General features: G+C 50.3%; 1 protein-coding gene across 1 annotated transcript in view; it reads left to right on the top strand.

Annotated features, from left to right (window-relative positions):
• The window catches only part of TANGO2 (transport and golgi organization 2 homolog), a 40,548-nt gene that overhangs the window by 23,515 nt on the left and 2,069 nt on the right, over nucleotides 1-14,964 (top strand). Inside the window, exons 4-8 of the mRNA XM_080821937.1 lie at nucleotides 3,424-3,543; nucleotides 4,116-4,230; nucleotides 8,275-8,345; nucleotides 12,681-12,834; nucleotides 14,359-14,463. Coding sequence (XP_080678063.1) covers nucleotides 3,424-3,543; nucleotides 4,116-4,230; nucleotides 8,275-8,345; nucleotides 12,681-12,834; nucleotides 14,359-14,463 — 565 coding nt within the window. The remainder of the gene's footprint in view (nucleotides 1-3,423; nucleotides 3,544-4,115; nucleotides 4,231-8,274; nucleotides 8,346-12,680; nucleotides 12,835-14,358; nucleotides 14,464-14,964) is intronic.

Raw genomic sequence — 14,964 nt, 5'->3', positions numbered from 1 at the left:
TCTCTGAGCTACTAGCATCAGCATTTCCTTGGGAACTTGTTAGAAGTTTGGAAAAATTGGGGTGTTATTTTTAAAAATATTTTCTCTGTGTCCTGCTCTCTCTTCTCAATCTCTTTCTCTCTGTCTGCCTCTTCACACATGTATTAGTTTTCTTGAGGTTGTCCCACACTTTGATGATGCTCAATTCGTTTTTTTAAAAGATTTGATTTGTCAATTTTTTTAACTTAATTTTATTTTATTTTTTTCAGTGTTCCAAGATTCATTCCAATTTATCAATTTTTTAGAGAGCATGCACATTCATGTGCGTGAATGGGGGGAGGGGCAGAGGAAGAGAGAATCTCAAGCAGATACACCGCTGAGCGCAGAGCCTGATGCAGGGCTCAATCTCATGACCCTGAGTTCATGACCTGAGCCAAAATCAAGAGTCAGACACTTAACTGACAGCCACCCAGGCACCCCTGATGATGTTCAATTCATTTTTAAAAAACCTTTTCTCTCTTTCATTATAGGTCATTTTTATTGCCATACCTTCACATTCACTAATCTTTTTTTCTGCAGTGTCTAATTTGCTTTTAAGCCCACCATGTATTTTTTTTTTTAATCTCACACAATGTAGTTTTTATCTCTAGAAATTCAATTTTTCTCTCTTACATTTAAGTTCTTAACTGTTATAGCATGCAGAGTATAGTTTTATTAAATGAGTATCCATGCCTGCAAAATCTGACGTCTGTTTCGGTTCCAGTTCAGTTTTAATAGATTGAACTTTTAGTAAGCAGGGCTGTAGTTTTCTGCTTCTTTGCATGCTTGGTAATTTTTGGTTGGATGCCAAATGTTTATGGATTTTATCTTGTTGGGGACTGAATATTTTTGTGTATCTATAAATATTCCTGAGCTTTGTTTTGGGACACAGCTGAGATGCTCAGAAACAGTTTGATCCTTTTAGGTCTTGCTTTTAGGATTGGTTAAGTGGCTCTGAAGCTATGTCCAGTCTAAGGCCAATGATTCCCTACTCCTCAGGCAAGATCCTTCTATCTTCCCTGCCTGTGCTCCCTGGATCTTGAGGTTTTCTAGGCTGACTTCTGGGAACAGGCACTCTTCCCAGCCCTGTGTGAGCACTGTCTCCTCTAATCTTTCTGGATGGTTCTTTCCTGGCCACAGTAGTTTCCTCACGTACATGTACCGATCAGCTGTCTGGTTCTGTGCAGCTCTCTCCTCTCTGGTCCTCTGTCCCAGGAGCTCTGGCTGCCTCAAGCCGGGCCTCCTCCCCATACAGTGTCTTGGAGACCCTCTCCAGTCTTGGGGTTCACCTAGTTTATTTCTTGTCTCGGAGATCTCTGTCCTTTGTTTTTTGATGTCCGGTGTCTTGAAACCCACTGTTTCATGTATTTTATTTTTTGGTGGTTTTAGGTAGAAGAGTAAATCTGGTCCCTGTTGATTGGCTGGATGTGGAATTCTTGTTTACTTTTCAGCGTTTGACTTGTAGGAGTTTTTTATGCATTCTGAATTGGTATGTTGGATAAATGTATTGCCTACTCATTTTCCTAATGACATCTTCTGGTAAGCAGAGTATTTTCTTTTAGTGAAGTGTGGTTTACTCTTTGATGGTTTATTCTGTTTGTGTCTTTGCCTACCCTAAGGCCTTAAAGATGTTTTCCTCTTTTTGCTTCTAGAAGCCTTTTGATTTGGGGTTTTGTGTTTAGGTCTGATTTATCTTACGTTTTTGTACTTGGTGTGAGGTAGGGGTTGAGGCTCATATCTCACCCCCCAAATCTCTCCAGTTCTTCTGGCCTTATTTATTGAATAGATATTCTTTTGCCTATTGCATTGCTATGGCAACTTGGTTGAAAATCAGTTGAACCCACGTATGTGGATCTATTTTGGACTTTTTGTATCCCATCGATCTGTTCCTCAATCCTGATACCAACATCACACTGTCTGGATTACTGCAGCTTTTTTCAGCAAGTTTTGAAATCAGGTGGTGTTAAGTCCTCCAGCTTTGTTCTATTTCAGGACTCCTTTGACTCCTGGCTCTTTTGTGTGTGCATAGAGATTTTAGAGTCATCTTGTGAATTTCTGTAAAACAGAAAGCTTTCTGGGATTTGGATTTGGATTGTTGACTCTTCTGGCCGTTTAGGGAGGACTGTTATCTTAACAATATTGACTCTTCGGTTAAGGAATAGGGCCCATCTACCTCTCTTTTAATCATAGCTTCTTGACTTCTCTCAGTGCTACTCTGTGGTTTTCAGTCTTCAGGCATTACATGTTTTTCCTTAAATGTTTTCTTACGTTTTGTTTTGTTTAATGCTATTGTAAATGGTATTTTAAAATTTTCCTTTTCTGATTCTTGCTTCTATTTACTTACCAGTTCTAGGAGATTTTTTAAAAATTAATTTTTGGGGTGTCTGGGTGGCTTAGTCAGTTAAGCGGCTGCCTTCCGCTCAGGTCATGATCCCAGGATCCTGGGATCGAGCCCCACATTGGGCTCCCTGCTCAGCAAGGAGTCTGCTTCTCCTTCTCCCTCTGCCTGCTACTCTGCCTACTTGTGCTCTCTATCTGTCAAATAAATAAAATCTTTAAAAAAAAATCAATTTTTTAAAGTAATTTCTGTATCCAATATGGGCTCAAACTTAGGACCTTGAGATCAGAAGTCCCATGCTCCTCTGACTGAGCCATTCCGGGCCCCCCACGAGATTTTTTTTTGAAGGAGTAGATTCCTTTTGGATTTTCTTCACCTGTAATCCTGTCTACAAATAAAGACAGTCAACTTCCTTTCTGATCTTTCCATCTTTTATTTCTTTTATAGTTATAATTTATTATTATTATTATAAAAATGATTTTGCTGCTTTTGCCCCAGTCTTCAACTGAAATGATCCTCTAATCTAGGAAGACACTTTCCTGTGGCTTTAAGGGCCTCACCCACCCAGCAGTGAGGCCCCATGGAGGACTAACCATGGCCCAGGCCTATGGGGTGGAAATGAGACAAATAGGTGGGCCTAGATGTGCTCTGGGCTCCTAGCGAAGCACCCACCTTAGGGCCTATGTGTCCTTCTGTGTCCTGCTGGGGGAGGACAGCCAGCGGCCCCGCACCTGATCCAGGATGTGGGCTTGGGCCTGGTGCCTTTGCTAGGATGTGGCTGCTACTGTGCTCCCAGCACAGTGTTGATCCAATGTTGATCCAAGCATCAGGATGCATTCCACACATGCCAGGTTCCACTGCAAGCTTTCAGGGACTCCCATGGGCATCAGATGTCATCTTGGGGGCAGGGTCTCTCTCACATGCCCTGTGGGCTTTGGGGCTGCCTTGCCCTGAGTAGTTCAAGGCCCTGTTCCTTAGTCCGGGGTGCTGGGCTGAGCATCTGTCTCCCCAGGACACAGGGACAGGGCAGTAGGTGCTACTGGTGGTGACACTACCATCTGTCGCAGGGCTTGACATGGAAGAAGGCAAGGAAGGAGGCACGTGGCTGGGCATCAGCACACGGGGGAAGCTGGCTGCACTCACCAACTACCTGCAGCCACGGCAGGACCCGGATGCCCGGGGCCGAGGTACCGTGGGACCCTGGTTCCGGGGTGAGGGGTGGGGAGGGTGGGCTTTCCTCAGGCACATATGGTCCAGGAGGAGGAAGGGAAAGCAGGGTGTTTCTGGCTCTGGGTCCCACTGGCTAGTATCACTGTGGGAATCCCTGCTCTGCCTGGCCCACACAGCCCCTGCTGGCACAGACATGGTTGGCCCCTCTCAGGGAACACTCTCCACATTTGTGCCCCAGGCCAAAGTGTCACTTCTGGCTCTTGTCATTGTCCCCCCCCACCTGTCAGATGTTTGCAGAGCAGTACCCCTAGGAAGACAGCTCTACGGACACATGTTGTCCCTAATGAAGATTTTTTTCCTCTCATGCTGTACTTCCATTTTGGGCATAAAGGCAGAAAAATAAATAAATAAATAAATAAACCCCAGCAAAAACCGAGTTCTGGATGCAGACCTCCTTAGTTGCCAGGTCAGTGAGGTATGGCTGGTGTGGGGGGTTAAGTTTAGCCTGCACTGGCCCCACATCAGTCTCCCCAGGATGAGGGACTCCACCCTGCCACCTCGGCCATGTGTGTCTGTCTCCTACCCACAGGTGAACTTGTGACCCACTTTCTGACTACAGACATGGACAGCTTGTCCTACTTGAAGAAGGTCTCTGCGGAGGGCCACCTGTACAATGGCTTTAATCTCATAGCAGCTGACCTGAGGTGAGTCTGCTAGGAGGAAGATGGCAGCCCACCGGCCACTGCCACGGAGCAGAGCTGTGGGCTTGGCAGGAAGTGGGGTTCCCACCCTGCCACCCAGGTTGGGGTGCTGTGGCAGCCTCTCCAGGGACATTGCACCTGGTGGGCATGGTGAAGCTTCCCAGGGCTGACTGATGTGGGGATGCAGGGAGAGGAACCCGGGCTTCTGGTGGCAGCGAGATGGTCACCAGCTCCTGCATGTGTGCTGTAGCATGACTGCAGCAGGCATCTTTGGTCCCGGGGGCACCCCTGGCCCACACCGGCCCCTTGCCCCTAAGGGCTCCTCCCCAGGCCTGTGGCTCAGGAGTGCCCTGTTCTGGAGCTGTCCCTTACTTGCTCTGTTCTGTGGTGCGAAGAGGGGCCCCAGCCTGGAGAAGGAAGGTCCCTAGCAGCCTGGCTTCCCGGCAGTGCTGGTAGTCAGGTGCTGCTGAGCTCTGGGGCCTCCTGGTGGCTACTTCAGGGCGGTATGTCTGAGCACGTGGCATGGCTCATCTCATGTTCTGCAAGGGGCTCAGTGGGCAGCTCCCAGGGCCTCTCTGGAGTTGTCAAAAGGGACGACAGAGCTGCCCCAGCTGCCCATGGGCCCCGTCGCCAGAGGACACGGAAGCTGTGCTGTACAGTCATTTGGGGAAAGTTTTCCCCTCCCTGGAGTCGGGAGGATAGGCAAGGAGCAGAGGCAGGAGGAAGGGGCCCTAAGAGGCCTGGAGCCTCAGGGTTGCTGGCACTGGCTGAGAGTCAGGAGTGGGATGGCTGGAACCTGGTAGGGACCTGTGGCCAGTGGGGCGTTGCCAGGCCACGTGAGGCATACAGGGGTACAGTAGTAGGCAGCAGTTAGCTGCATGGCCATGTGGGGGTGGATGCTGGGCCCTTCCTGTGCAGTACCTGGCACGTAGTCACTGCCGCCCCATGTGCAACTGCTGCGGCCAAGCTCCCGACGGGCTGCTGATGTGGCTAAGACCCTGCTGGTATGCGATAGGGCTGGGGTCCAGCAGCCCCTGGAGACAGTAGCCCCATCCTACTGATGAAGTTCTAGAACATATGTGAGGTTCAGTGGGGTAAGGTCTAGAGCCGATGACCAAGAAAGAATTCTTGAGGCATCTTTGGTGCAGAATGGTGGTTTATTAAAACACGGGAACAGGACCTGTGGGCAGGAAGAGCTGCTACCCCGGGGTTGTGAGGGGTGGCAGGTTGTGTACCATGGAGTTGGGGGCAGGTAAGGAAAAGGAAGGTTTCAATAGAACTTTCATATAGTAAAGAGGGTCTACAAGATACCAGATACCAGAGGCCTTGCCATTGCCAAGGTCATTTTGTCCTCTAGCAAGGTATTAACATTAAGATGGGTGGGAGATTCCCAAAGAATGTCACATATGTCCCACCCAGGAGTGGGGGTGGGGGAAAGTTGGAGGGTGTCAGCTTTTGCTTTGTCCTCAGCCAGCCTTCTGTTCCCTCATCACTACCAAGTGGGGACTGGGTTGGGGACACTGTTGACAGTCTTGATGCATAAGGCAGATCACGGCAGGTGGGAGAGTGGCGATGCCATAGCCGAAAAGGGTGGCCAGGCTGGCGAGGCTCTGGAGGGATGTCCTCACCTTGGATGCCCCAGGGCCCATGTGCATTTCCCAGAGCAGGGTGTACAGAGTGGCTGGTGGATTCAGGCATTGGGTGGGAACAGGGCAAGGCAGCCAGGGTGGTCTGTGCTCCGTCCCACACTTGACAAATGTGGCCTGGGAACTGCAGAGGTTTTGTGACTTTGTCCTTCAGTGAAGTGAGCATCCATCGTCCTGCCCTCCCCTTGTGCACCCCACTGCTGATGCCCCAGAGGTCAGTGAAGGTGGTCAGCTTCCACCCTGGGAGGTGGTCAGTACGGCGCGGAGGGCCCATGACCAGACACGTGGCCTGAGCCCACCTCCTTCCTCAAGAGCCCCAGGCCAACTGTGCCTAGAGTGTCCATTGCATGTGACCCGCTCAGCCCCATTCTTGCTGCACGGATCGACACACTGATGCAGAGGCCGCAGTGGCCATGGGAGGAGGTGGGTGCTGGCATGGGCACTTGCTGCTCCAGCCCTCTCATTCTCACTATGGACAGCTCCCAGAGGGGAACTTCCGTGCCTTTCTTGCCCCCCTGTGCTGGGACCACCTTACTTGTCATTCTCTGTGCATCTGACCTGGTCTGGGAGAGCAGTAGCCCAGCAGGACTCAGTGCTCAGCAACCATGTCAAGTGGCTGGGTGATGAGGGCCCTGTGCTCTGAGTGGACACCTGCATGGGCAGGTGGCTCCCGCAGGTGGGCTTGGGCCCCTTGGTGCATGAACAGGTCTCTTGCCTCCTGGGGCCACAGGGTCAGAGCCTGCCTCCCTAGACATAGCCCTCAAGGGCAACTGAGGGAGTTGGCCGTCAACAAGCAACCCCAGTGGTAGGTGCCAGAAAGAAGTCAGGGTCAAGAAGAGCTCCTCATCGCAGTCATGGCCATTCCCTGACCAAGCACAGCAGGAGTCAATGTCTAATCCATGGGTCTTCACACTTTCTAGCTTTTTATCTTTTTTTTTTTTTTTAAGATTTTATTTAATTTGACAGACAGAGATCACAGGCAGGCAGAGAGGCAGAGAGAGAAGAAGGGAAGCAGGCTCTCTGCTGAGCAGAGAGCCCGACGCGGGACTCGATCCGAGGACCCTGGGATCATGACCCGAGCCGAAGGCAGAAGCCTCAACCCACTGAGCCACCCAGGCGCCCCACACTTTCTAGCTTTTTGCCTATAAAATTTCTGAAGTCTTAGCTAGATAGCTGAAGAAATGAGCCAGGGACTGTGGGGAGGAAGAACAGGAGCAGAATGTGAAGCCACCTGGGGCCAGGTTGGGTGCAGCGGGAGGGACTCCCTGGCCGCCCCTCCCAGCCCTTTCTTTGCAACGGTTCAACCTGGAGGTTTAGGTCCATATGCGGCGTTCTCTGCACCTGCAGGCGGGAAGGTGGCTCACAGGCCAGGAAGAGTCCTTCTCTAGTTTGCAGAGAAGGCAGTTTCAAGGAAGATTTACTATGGTATTTACGAGTGGGAACATTTTCAGCTCCCAGCCATTTGAACTGTTTTTAAATGCACACTCAGCACATAAAAGTAGGCAAATGGGATCTTTGGTGCTTTGTTCAGGAGCCTCTGTTGCCCTGGGGCATCCCACTGTGTCTGGTGGTGTATGGAGTTGGGCTGTGGGGGTGGGGACTGGTGTCTGCAGGCACAGTGAGGTCATTGCCAGGGGTCTCAGATCCTAGCTGTGAGGCCCCTGGGAGGCTGGAGCCCTAACTCCTGTCCTGGCCCTGTGCTGGGGATGGTGATGAAGTCTTAGAATATTAGTGAGGTTCGGTGGGGTGCGGTCCGGAGCTGATGACCAAGAAAGAGTTCTTGAGACATCTTTGGTGCAAAATGGTGGTTTATTAAAGCATGGGACAGGACCTGTGGGTAGGAAGAGCTGCTGCCCTGGGCTTGTGAGGGGTGGCAGGTTATGTACCATGGGGGCGGGGAAGGAAAAGGGAGGTTTCAATAGAACTTTCAAATGTTAAAGAGGACCTACAAGACACCGGAGACCTTGTGGCCTTGCCATTGTCAAGGTCATTTTTCCCTCTAGCAAGGTATTAACATTAAGATAGGTGGGATTTGAAGGGGTGGGGGTGGGGGGAACCAGGTGGTGGGTATTAGGGAGGGCATGATTGCATGGAGCACTGGTGTGGTGCAAAAACAATGAATACTGTTATGCTGAAAAGAAATAAAAAATAAAAAAAAAATGCTGTTGAAATAAAGAAGAAAATCCCTTAAAAAAAAAAAAAAGATAGGTGGGAGATTCCTAAAAAATGTCACATATGTCCCACCCAGGAGTGGGGGTGGGGGAAGGTTGGAGGGTGTCAGCTTTTGCTTTGTCCTTAGCCAGCCTTCTATTCCCTCATCAATGGGACCATGGAGATCACCAGGCAGTGAGAGATTTGGCACCCCATGGCTCCCATCTGACCTTCTTTGTCCTGTACACAGCACAGAGAAGGGAGATGTCATTTGTTACTACGGAAACCGGGGGGAGCCCGAGCCAGTCGTCCTGGCACCAGGTAAGCCTACTCTGGCGGGCGGTGACAAGGTGGGGGCTGCTTCTGTGGAGACACTTCTGTACTTTTCAGAGCCCGGGGCCGGTCACATTTCTTTCCAGGGATTATGCTCCTTGGCCTTTGGTGTGCCTTATGCCCCCATAGTGGCCCATTGGCCTGCACTTGGTCCACATGTCAGGGCACCCACAGCAGGGCTACCTTCCCCTAGCCCGGAGCCGGTGACTGCCCAGAGAGAACTGAAAACTGACAGTGTTTACAAAAGGACACAGAGGTCTCTTCTATCCCCAGTTCTGTGTGTTGGCCCAGAGGCCTTTGTGGAAGTATCTGGAAACCACCCCTATGATGTCCTCTCGCAGTTCTCAGTATTTGAAATCCTGTGACTGGAGATGCTTGTTTTCTGCTAAAGGGAGGAAGGAAGGGACACAGAGGGGGAAGGTGGAAGGGAGGGAGTGAGGTTGTTTCAAGCATGTCAGGTTGTTTCCCTGAGCTTGACCCTGCCTGATCATGTCACTTTTTATTTAAAATTAACAGCTTAATTGAGATGTAATTCAGATGTTGTTATGCCCCAATAACGGGTCCGCAATTAAAGGAGCGAGACTGATACAAAGCGAAGGTCAAGCTAAGCTTTATTTCGCGCCAAGCATCAAGAATCTAACCGAACGTTCGGGGCCGCACCTCTTGCAAGAGAGGACGACCCTTCTCTGTTTCACAGACTAGCTTTTAAGGGCAAAGGCCATGCAGTTGGGCCTGGCCACGCACAGGTGACCAATGAGATTGTAACACACACAGGAAACTCCACAGTGATGCTAGGTGACCAATTGAATTATAATTTACCCTAGTAGACATTTGAATCAGCCTATTACATCTTGATTAGGATTGGCGCCAAAAGGGTTCCCAAAGGCCGGGTCCCATACTCCTTGGTAGCTAGGGAGACAGTATGCAACCCCCCACTGATCGGATGTCTCCACCTGGCCTGACCCACCTTTGTATCTGGGCATTGTTACCTGGAGCTGGTTTCCGGGACTTGTTTTTAAGTGAATCCCCTGGGGGAAGGGGAGCAGGGTTAAACAATAAGGTTTTTGTTTAACCTCAATGAAAGCCTCCTGCTAAAATATAAAAATATAAAATAGGTCCTTACAATATCATACTGTTGGGTCCATGGTCAAAGGAGCAAGACTGATACAAAGCGAAGATCAAGCAAAGCTTTATTTCGCGCCAAGCATCGAGAATCAAACTGACCGGCCAGGGACGTCTCGCAAAGAGGCGACGACCCTCTGCAATTTACCCTATAGTCGATATTTGAACTAGCCTATCACCTTGGTCAGAATGGGCACCCAAAAGGCACCCAAAGGGCGGGGCCCATACTCCTTGGTAGCTAGGAGACAGTATGCGCCCCCCACCGATTGGATACCCCCATCTGGCCTGACCCACCCTTGTATTTGGGCTTTGTTACCTGGGACTGGTTTCCGGGACTTGTTTTTAAGTAAATTCCCTGAAGGGGAAGGGGCAGGGCCCGGATGGAGCTGCTCTGGCTAAATAGGCCCTTACAATACAATGTACTCACATACACTGTATCACTTGGTAGGTTTTAGTCTATCTGCAAAGGTATGCAACTATCACTCTTATGGAACCTCGTGACATTTTCATCACCCCAAAAAGAAACCTCTGTCCCCATTAGCAGTCACCCCCCCTCCCTTCCACCCCTCAGTCCCAGACAACCACTAACCTACTTTCTGTCTCTGTGCATTTGCTTATTCTGAACATTTCATACAAGTGTAATCAGCCAATATGTGGCCTTTTGTGATTTCTTTTTCCTTCCTTCCATCCTTTCTTCTTTTTAATTAACATATAATGTATTATTTGTTTCAGGGATACAGGTCTGTGATTCATCAGTCTTACAGAATTCATAGTGCTCACCATAGCACATACCCTCCCCAATGTCCATCCTCCAGCCACCCCATCCCTTTCACCCCTCTCCCCTCCAGCAACCCTCAGTTTGTTTCCTGAGATTAAGAGTCTCTTATGGTTTCTTTCCCTCTCTGGTTTCATCTTGTTTCATTTTTCCCTCCCTTCCCCTGTGATCCTCTGTCTTGTTTCTCAAATTCCTGAAAATCAGTGAGATCATATGGTAATTGTCTTTCTCTGATTGACTTATTTTGCTCAGCATAATACCCTCTAGTTCCATCCATGTCATTGCAAATGGCAAGATTTTGTTTCTTTTGATGGCTGCATAGTATTCCATTGTGTATATATACTACATTTTCTTTATCCATTCATCTATTGTTGGACATCTAGGCTCTTTCCATAGTTTGGCTCTTGTGGACATTGCTGCTATAAACATTGCAGTGCAGGTACCCCTTTGGACCACTACATGTGTATCTTTGGGGTAAATACCCAGTAGTGCAATTGCTGGGTTGTAGGGTAGCTCTATTTTCAACTTTTTGAGGAACCTCTATACTGTTCTCCAGAGTGGCTGCACCAGCTTGCATTCCCATCAACAGTGTAGGAAGGTTCCCCTTTCTCCACACCCTCGCCCACACCTGTCATTTCTTGACTGATTAATTTTAGCCATTCTGACTGGTGTGAGGTGGTATCTCACTGTGGCTTTGATTTGTATTTGACTGACTTCTTTCTTAATATCATGTTTTCAAGGTCTCTCTGTGTTGTAGCACGAATTAGGGTTTCATTCCTTTTTATAGTTGAATAATATAATATTCCATTGTCTAGATAGTCTACATTTCATTTTCCCGTTCAACTGGCTGATGGACCCTTGGGTTGTTTTCAGCTTTCGGCCATTGTGGATCATGCTGCTGTAAACATTTGTTCTAAGTTTTTGCAGATACCTGTGTTTTTCTTTTTTTTATGCATATACTTAGAAGTGGCGGTGCTGGATGGTAAGGTGACTGTTTAACCCCTTTGGGGAACTGCCAAACTGTTTTCCAAAGCAGCTGTACCATTTACATTCCCACCAGCAGTATATGAGGTTCCAATTTTTCCACATCCTCACCAGCAGTTATTATTGTTTTTTTAAAAGATTGTTAAAATTAAAAATAATAATCTCTATACCCAGTGTGGGCCTCAAACTCAAGACCCCGAGATCAAGGGTCTCATGCTCCCCTGACAGAGACAGCCAGGCATCCCTGTCTGTCCTTTTGATTACAGCCATTCTAGTGGGTGTAAAGTAGTGTCTTCTGGTGATTTTGATTTGCCTTTCTCTGATGGGAAACGATGTTGAGCATCTTTTCATGTGCTTATGGGTCATTTGTATGTCTTCTTTGAAGAAATGCCTGTTCAGACCCTTTGACCATTTTTAAATTGGGTTGCTTGTATTTTTATTTTTGAGTTGTAGTTCTTTTTCTCTTTTTTGAGGTTTTATTTTTTAATTTTTTTAAGATTTTATTTACTTAAGGATGCCCGGGTGGCTTAGTCAGTTAAGTGTCTGCCTTCAGCTCAGGTCATGATCCCAGAGTTCTGGGATCAAATTCTGCATTGGGCTCCTTGCTCAGCAGGAGTGGGGGGACTGCTTCTCCCTCTCCCTCTGCTGCTCCCCCTGTTCATTCTCTCTCTCTCTCTTACTCTGTGAAGTCAATAACATCTCAAAAAGAAAAAAAAAATTATTTATTTATTTGAGAGAGAGCATGAGTGGGGGAAAGGGGCAGAGGGAGAAGCAGACTTCCTGCTGAGCAGGGAGCCTGATGCAAGACTTGATCCCAGGACACTGGGATCATGATTTGAGCCAAGGGCAGACACCCAGGTGCCCCTAAAATTTTATTTTATTTTTTTAATATATTTTTTAAGATTTTATTTATTTATTTGTCAGAGAGAGAGAGAGAGAGAGAGTGAGAGTGAGCACAGGCAGACAGAGTGGCAGCAGAGGCCCATTCTGATGTTGGCAGACTCCCTAACCACTGACTGATATCCAGCAGGTACCCCTCTGGCCTCAGGTTGCTATTCTCCCACTCTTGACCCTCTCAGGGAGATTGACACCTTGCAGCTTTTTCCTAGCTTAGAGATGGGAGTGAGATGGGGAGGTTCCCCTTTCTTTTGCCTCATTGGAATTCAGGTCATCAGTTTCCTATCATTCTGTCCATCAAGCCTGCTTGGCGCTTGTGCCTCAGGTCTCCTGTGAGTGCCCTCCACCCTTTGTCACACATATGGGTTAGGAATGTGCATGGAGAAGATGCTGAAGTGTGGGGTGGTCTGGGCTCTGTGTCCCTGCCCATACTCCTAGTTCCTTGCCCAGTGCTGGGTGGGTGGGTAATCTCTGAATTACTGACATTTACCCTGAATTCCCACAATGGGGCCTCTGCCCTGGCTGGGCTGTCCCCTTCCCTGCAGGAACGTACGGACTAAGCAATGCGCTGCTGGAGACGCCCTGGAAGAAGCTGTGCTTTGGGAAGCAGCTCTTCCTGGAGGCCGTGGAACGGAGCCAGGCACTCCCCAAGGATGTCCTCATTGCCCAGCTCCTGCATGTGCTCAACAATGATGAGGCGTGAGTGGGCGGAGCCTGCTGGGACGAGCAGAGGGTCCTACTTCTTCTCTAGTCCTGGGACATAGAGGCAGGCAGGCTGTGCTGCCCTGGGAGGCTTGTGGAGGTGACTGGGAACAGCTCCTCAGCCTGGGGGTGTCCGATAGACATACTGTTCTTTGCTCCTCTCCTAACTGCTCCCCTCCTGGGTCAGTATACTTGGAAGCTCAATGCTCTCAGAGGCTCGGTGTGGGCCTTTGTGAGGCAGAGAGTAGCTAGAGGTTCCCCATGTTTGCACACAACTGGTGGGAGATTCTAGAAAGCTCCAGGTGCTCAGCAAACCACAGAAGCAAGCAGCCAGCCTGGGAGTATGTCTGGGGGTTAACTGTCCTTCCCACATGCTGTCCTACCAGTGCAGTGGCACAGACACACCTGTCCCAGGAATCACCTGGGGGAAAGGAGCTCCTGACCCAACTTCCCTAAGGCACCTCCATGGCCTCTGCACACAGTACCTGGCTCAGGGACGCCCCCCCCCCCCCCGGCCCCGCCACATGTCATGGCCATCCCACCTGGGAGTCAGAGGTGCTGGCCGTGCTACCTTCCTCCCATGCTGCAGAGTCGCCCATACTCAGGCCAGGCCCCTATCCTGCCTAGATGACCCGATAGCCCCTCAGAGAGCCCCAACGGGCTGCCTCCTGCTTCTCTCTACTGGAACCCTTCCCTGCCCCTTGCTTACTCTCCATCTCCTTTTGGAACCGTGATCCTTTTGGAACCACGAACCACGGGACCTTCAGCATCAGCATAGCCACCCCTCAGGGAAGCCCTAATTGGGCTGGTCCAGCATCCCATGCTCAACTGTATGTAAGTCATGTGGTCCTCAGTCTCTTATCTGTCACTCCCGCTGGCCTGAAATGGGGTCCTGGCCGCTTTGACAGCTGTGGTCCCAGCGCCAGCTTCAGTGATTGGCAAGCTGCAGGGCTCAAGTGGGCTCCTGTCATGTGGAGAGATGCCCATAGGGTACCTCTTGGGGCAGGCAGGGAGTGTGTGTGGCTGGAGACCCCTTAGCCAGGCCCTGCCCCACAGCGCCCCAACCGCTCAGACCTCACCAAGACAGGTAGGTGAGTTTGCTCTGAGAGATGACTTCTGTCCTTCCTGGGGGCAGGGGGTGCGGGGGCGGGGGGGTTGTTGCCTGCACAGGTCTGACCAGATGGACCACCTCCACCTCCCCCTGCAGCATTTGCTGATTCAGCAGAGCCTTCCCCAGTGCTGAGCTCATAGGTGCTCCTGTCCCTGGGTCCTGGGAAAGCTCCTGGGGGCCCCGGTAGGGGGAGCTGGCCTGGCAGTCCCTGTCTGGCAGCCTGGGCCCGGTGACGGAGCCCTAAATAAAAGACTGGACCGAGATTTGAAAAGTGCCCAGAAAAGCCTTGTGGCTCCCAAACCACCTTGTGAGGCTTGTAGGCTCCTTGGGCACTGCAGGCCTTGAGGATAGCAGGTGGGGCTGTGGGTGGGTGGGAGGGGGTGGTAGTGACCCCTCCTCTGTCCTTCCAGGCAGCTGCCAGACCCGGCCATTGAGGACCAGGGCAGGGAGTATGTGCAGCCCTTTCTGAGCAAGTATGCGGCTGTGTGTGTGCGCTGCCCGGGCTATGGCACCAGGTATGAGGGGCTGCTGGGTACGTTCAGTCTTGTCCCATGAAGAGCCTGCCTTCCCTGAACTTTCTGGTTTCTGGATCCCAGAGCCTCTGCCCTGTCTACAGGCAGCTGCCATTTCAGCTTATGGGGCTATGGGGCCAGCAGATACCACAGGTGATGGCTATGCTTAAAATGCTCACTGGCCCCCAGGGGCACTGCAGAAATGGTTCTTGGGATGCTTCCTGCTCCCTCTACAGCCATGAGTGGGCTGGGATGGCTGTGGGCACCCTCAGGTTGCCAGATCCCTGTGGGGCCAGAGGTCTCACTGCCTGGCTCTTCCCCTCACTTCGCCCTGTGTCCTTGGGTCTGTTACATACTGTGTGTGACCAGGGCAGAATTAGGTCATTTCAGCCTGGGGACATCACCCAAGAAAGGGGCAACTTCTGGTCTCAGCCACAAGGGGGGAGGGAATGCCTGGGAAGGAGAAACTGTTGGCATGGGTGTCTGCTGTCCCTGTAAGTTCCT

Source organism: Martes martes (assembly GCF_963455335.1).
Source record: "Martes martes genome assembly, chromosome: 13".
In the NCBI taxonomy this organism is placed as follows: Eukaryota; Metazoa; Chordata; class Mammalia; order Carnivora; family Mustelidae; genus Martes; species Martes martes.
This window is presented reverse-complemented; position numbering and strand designations above follow the sequence as displayed.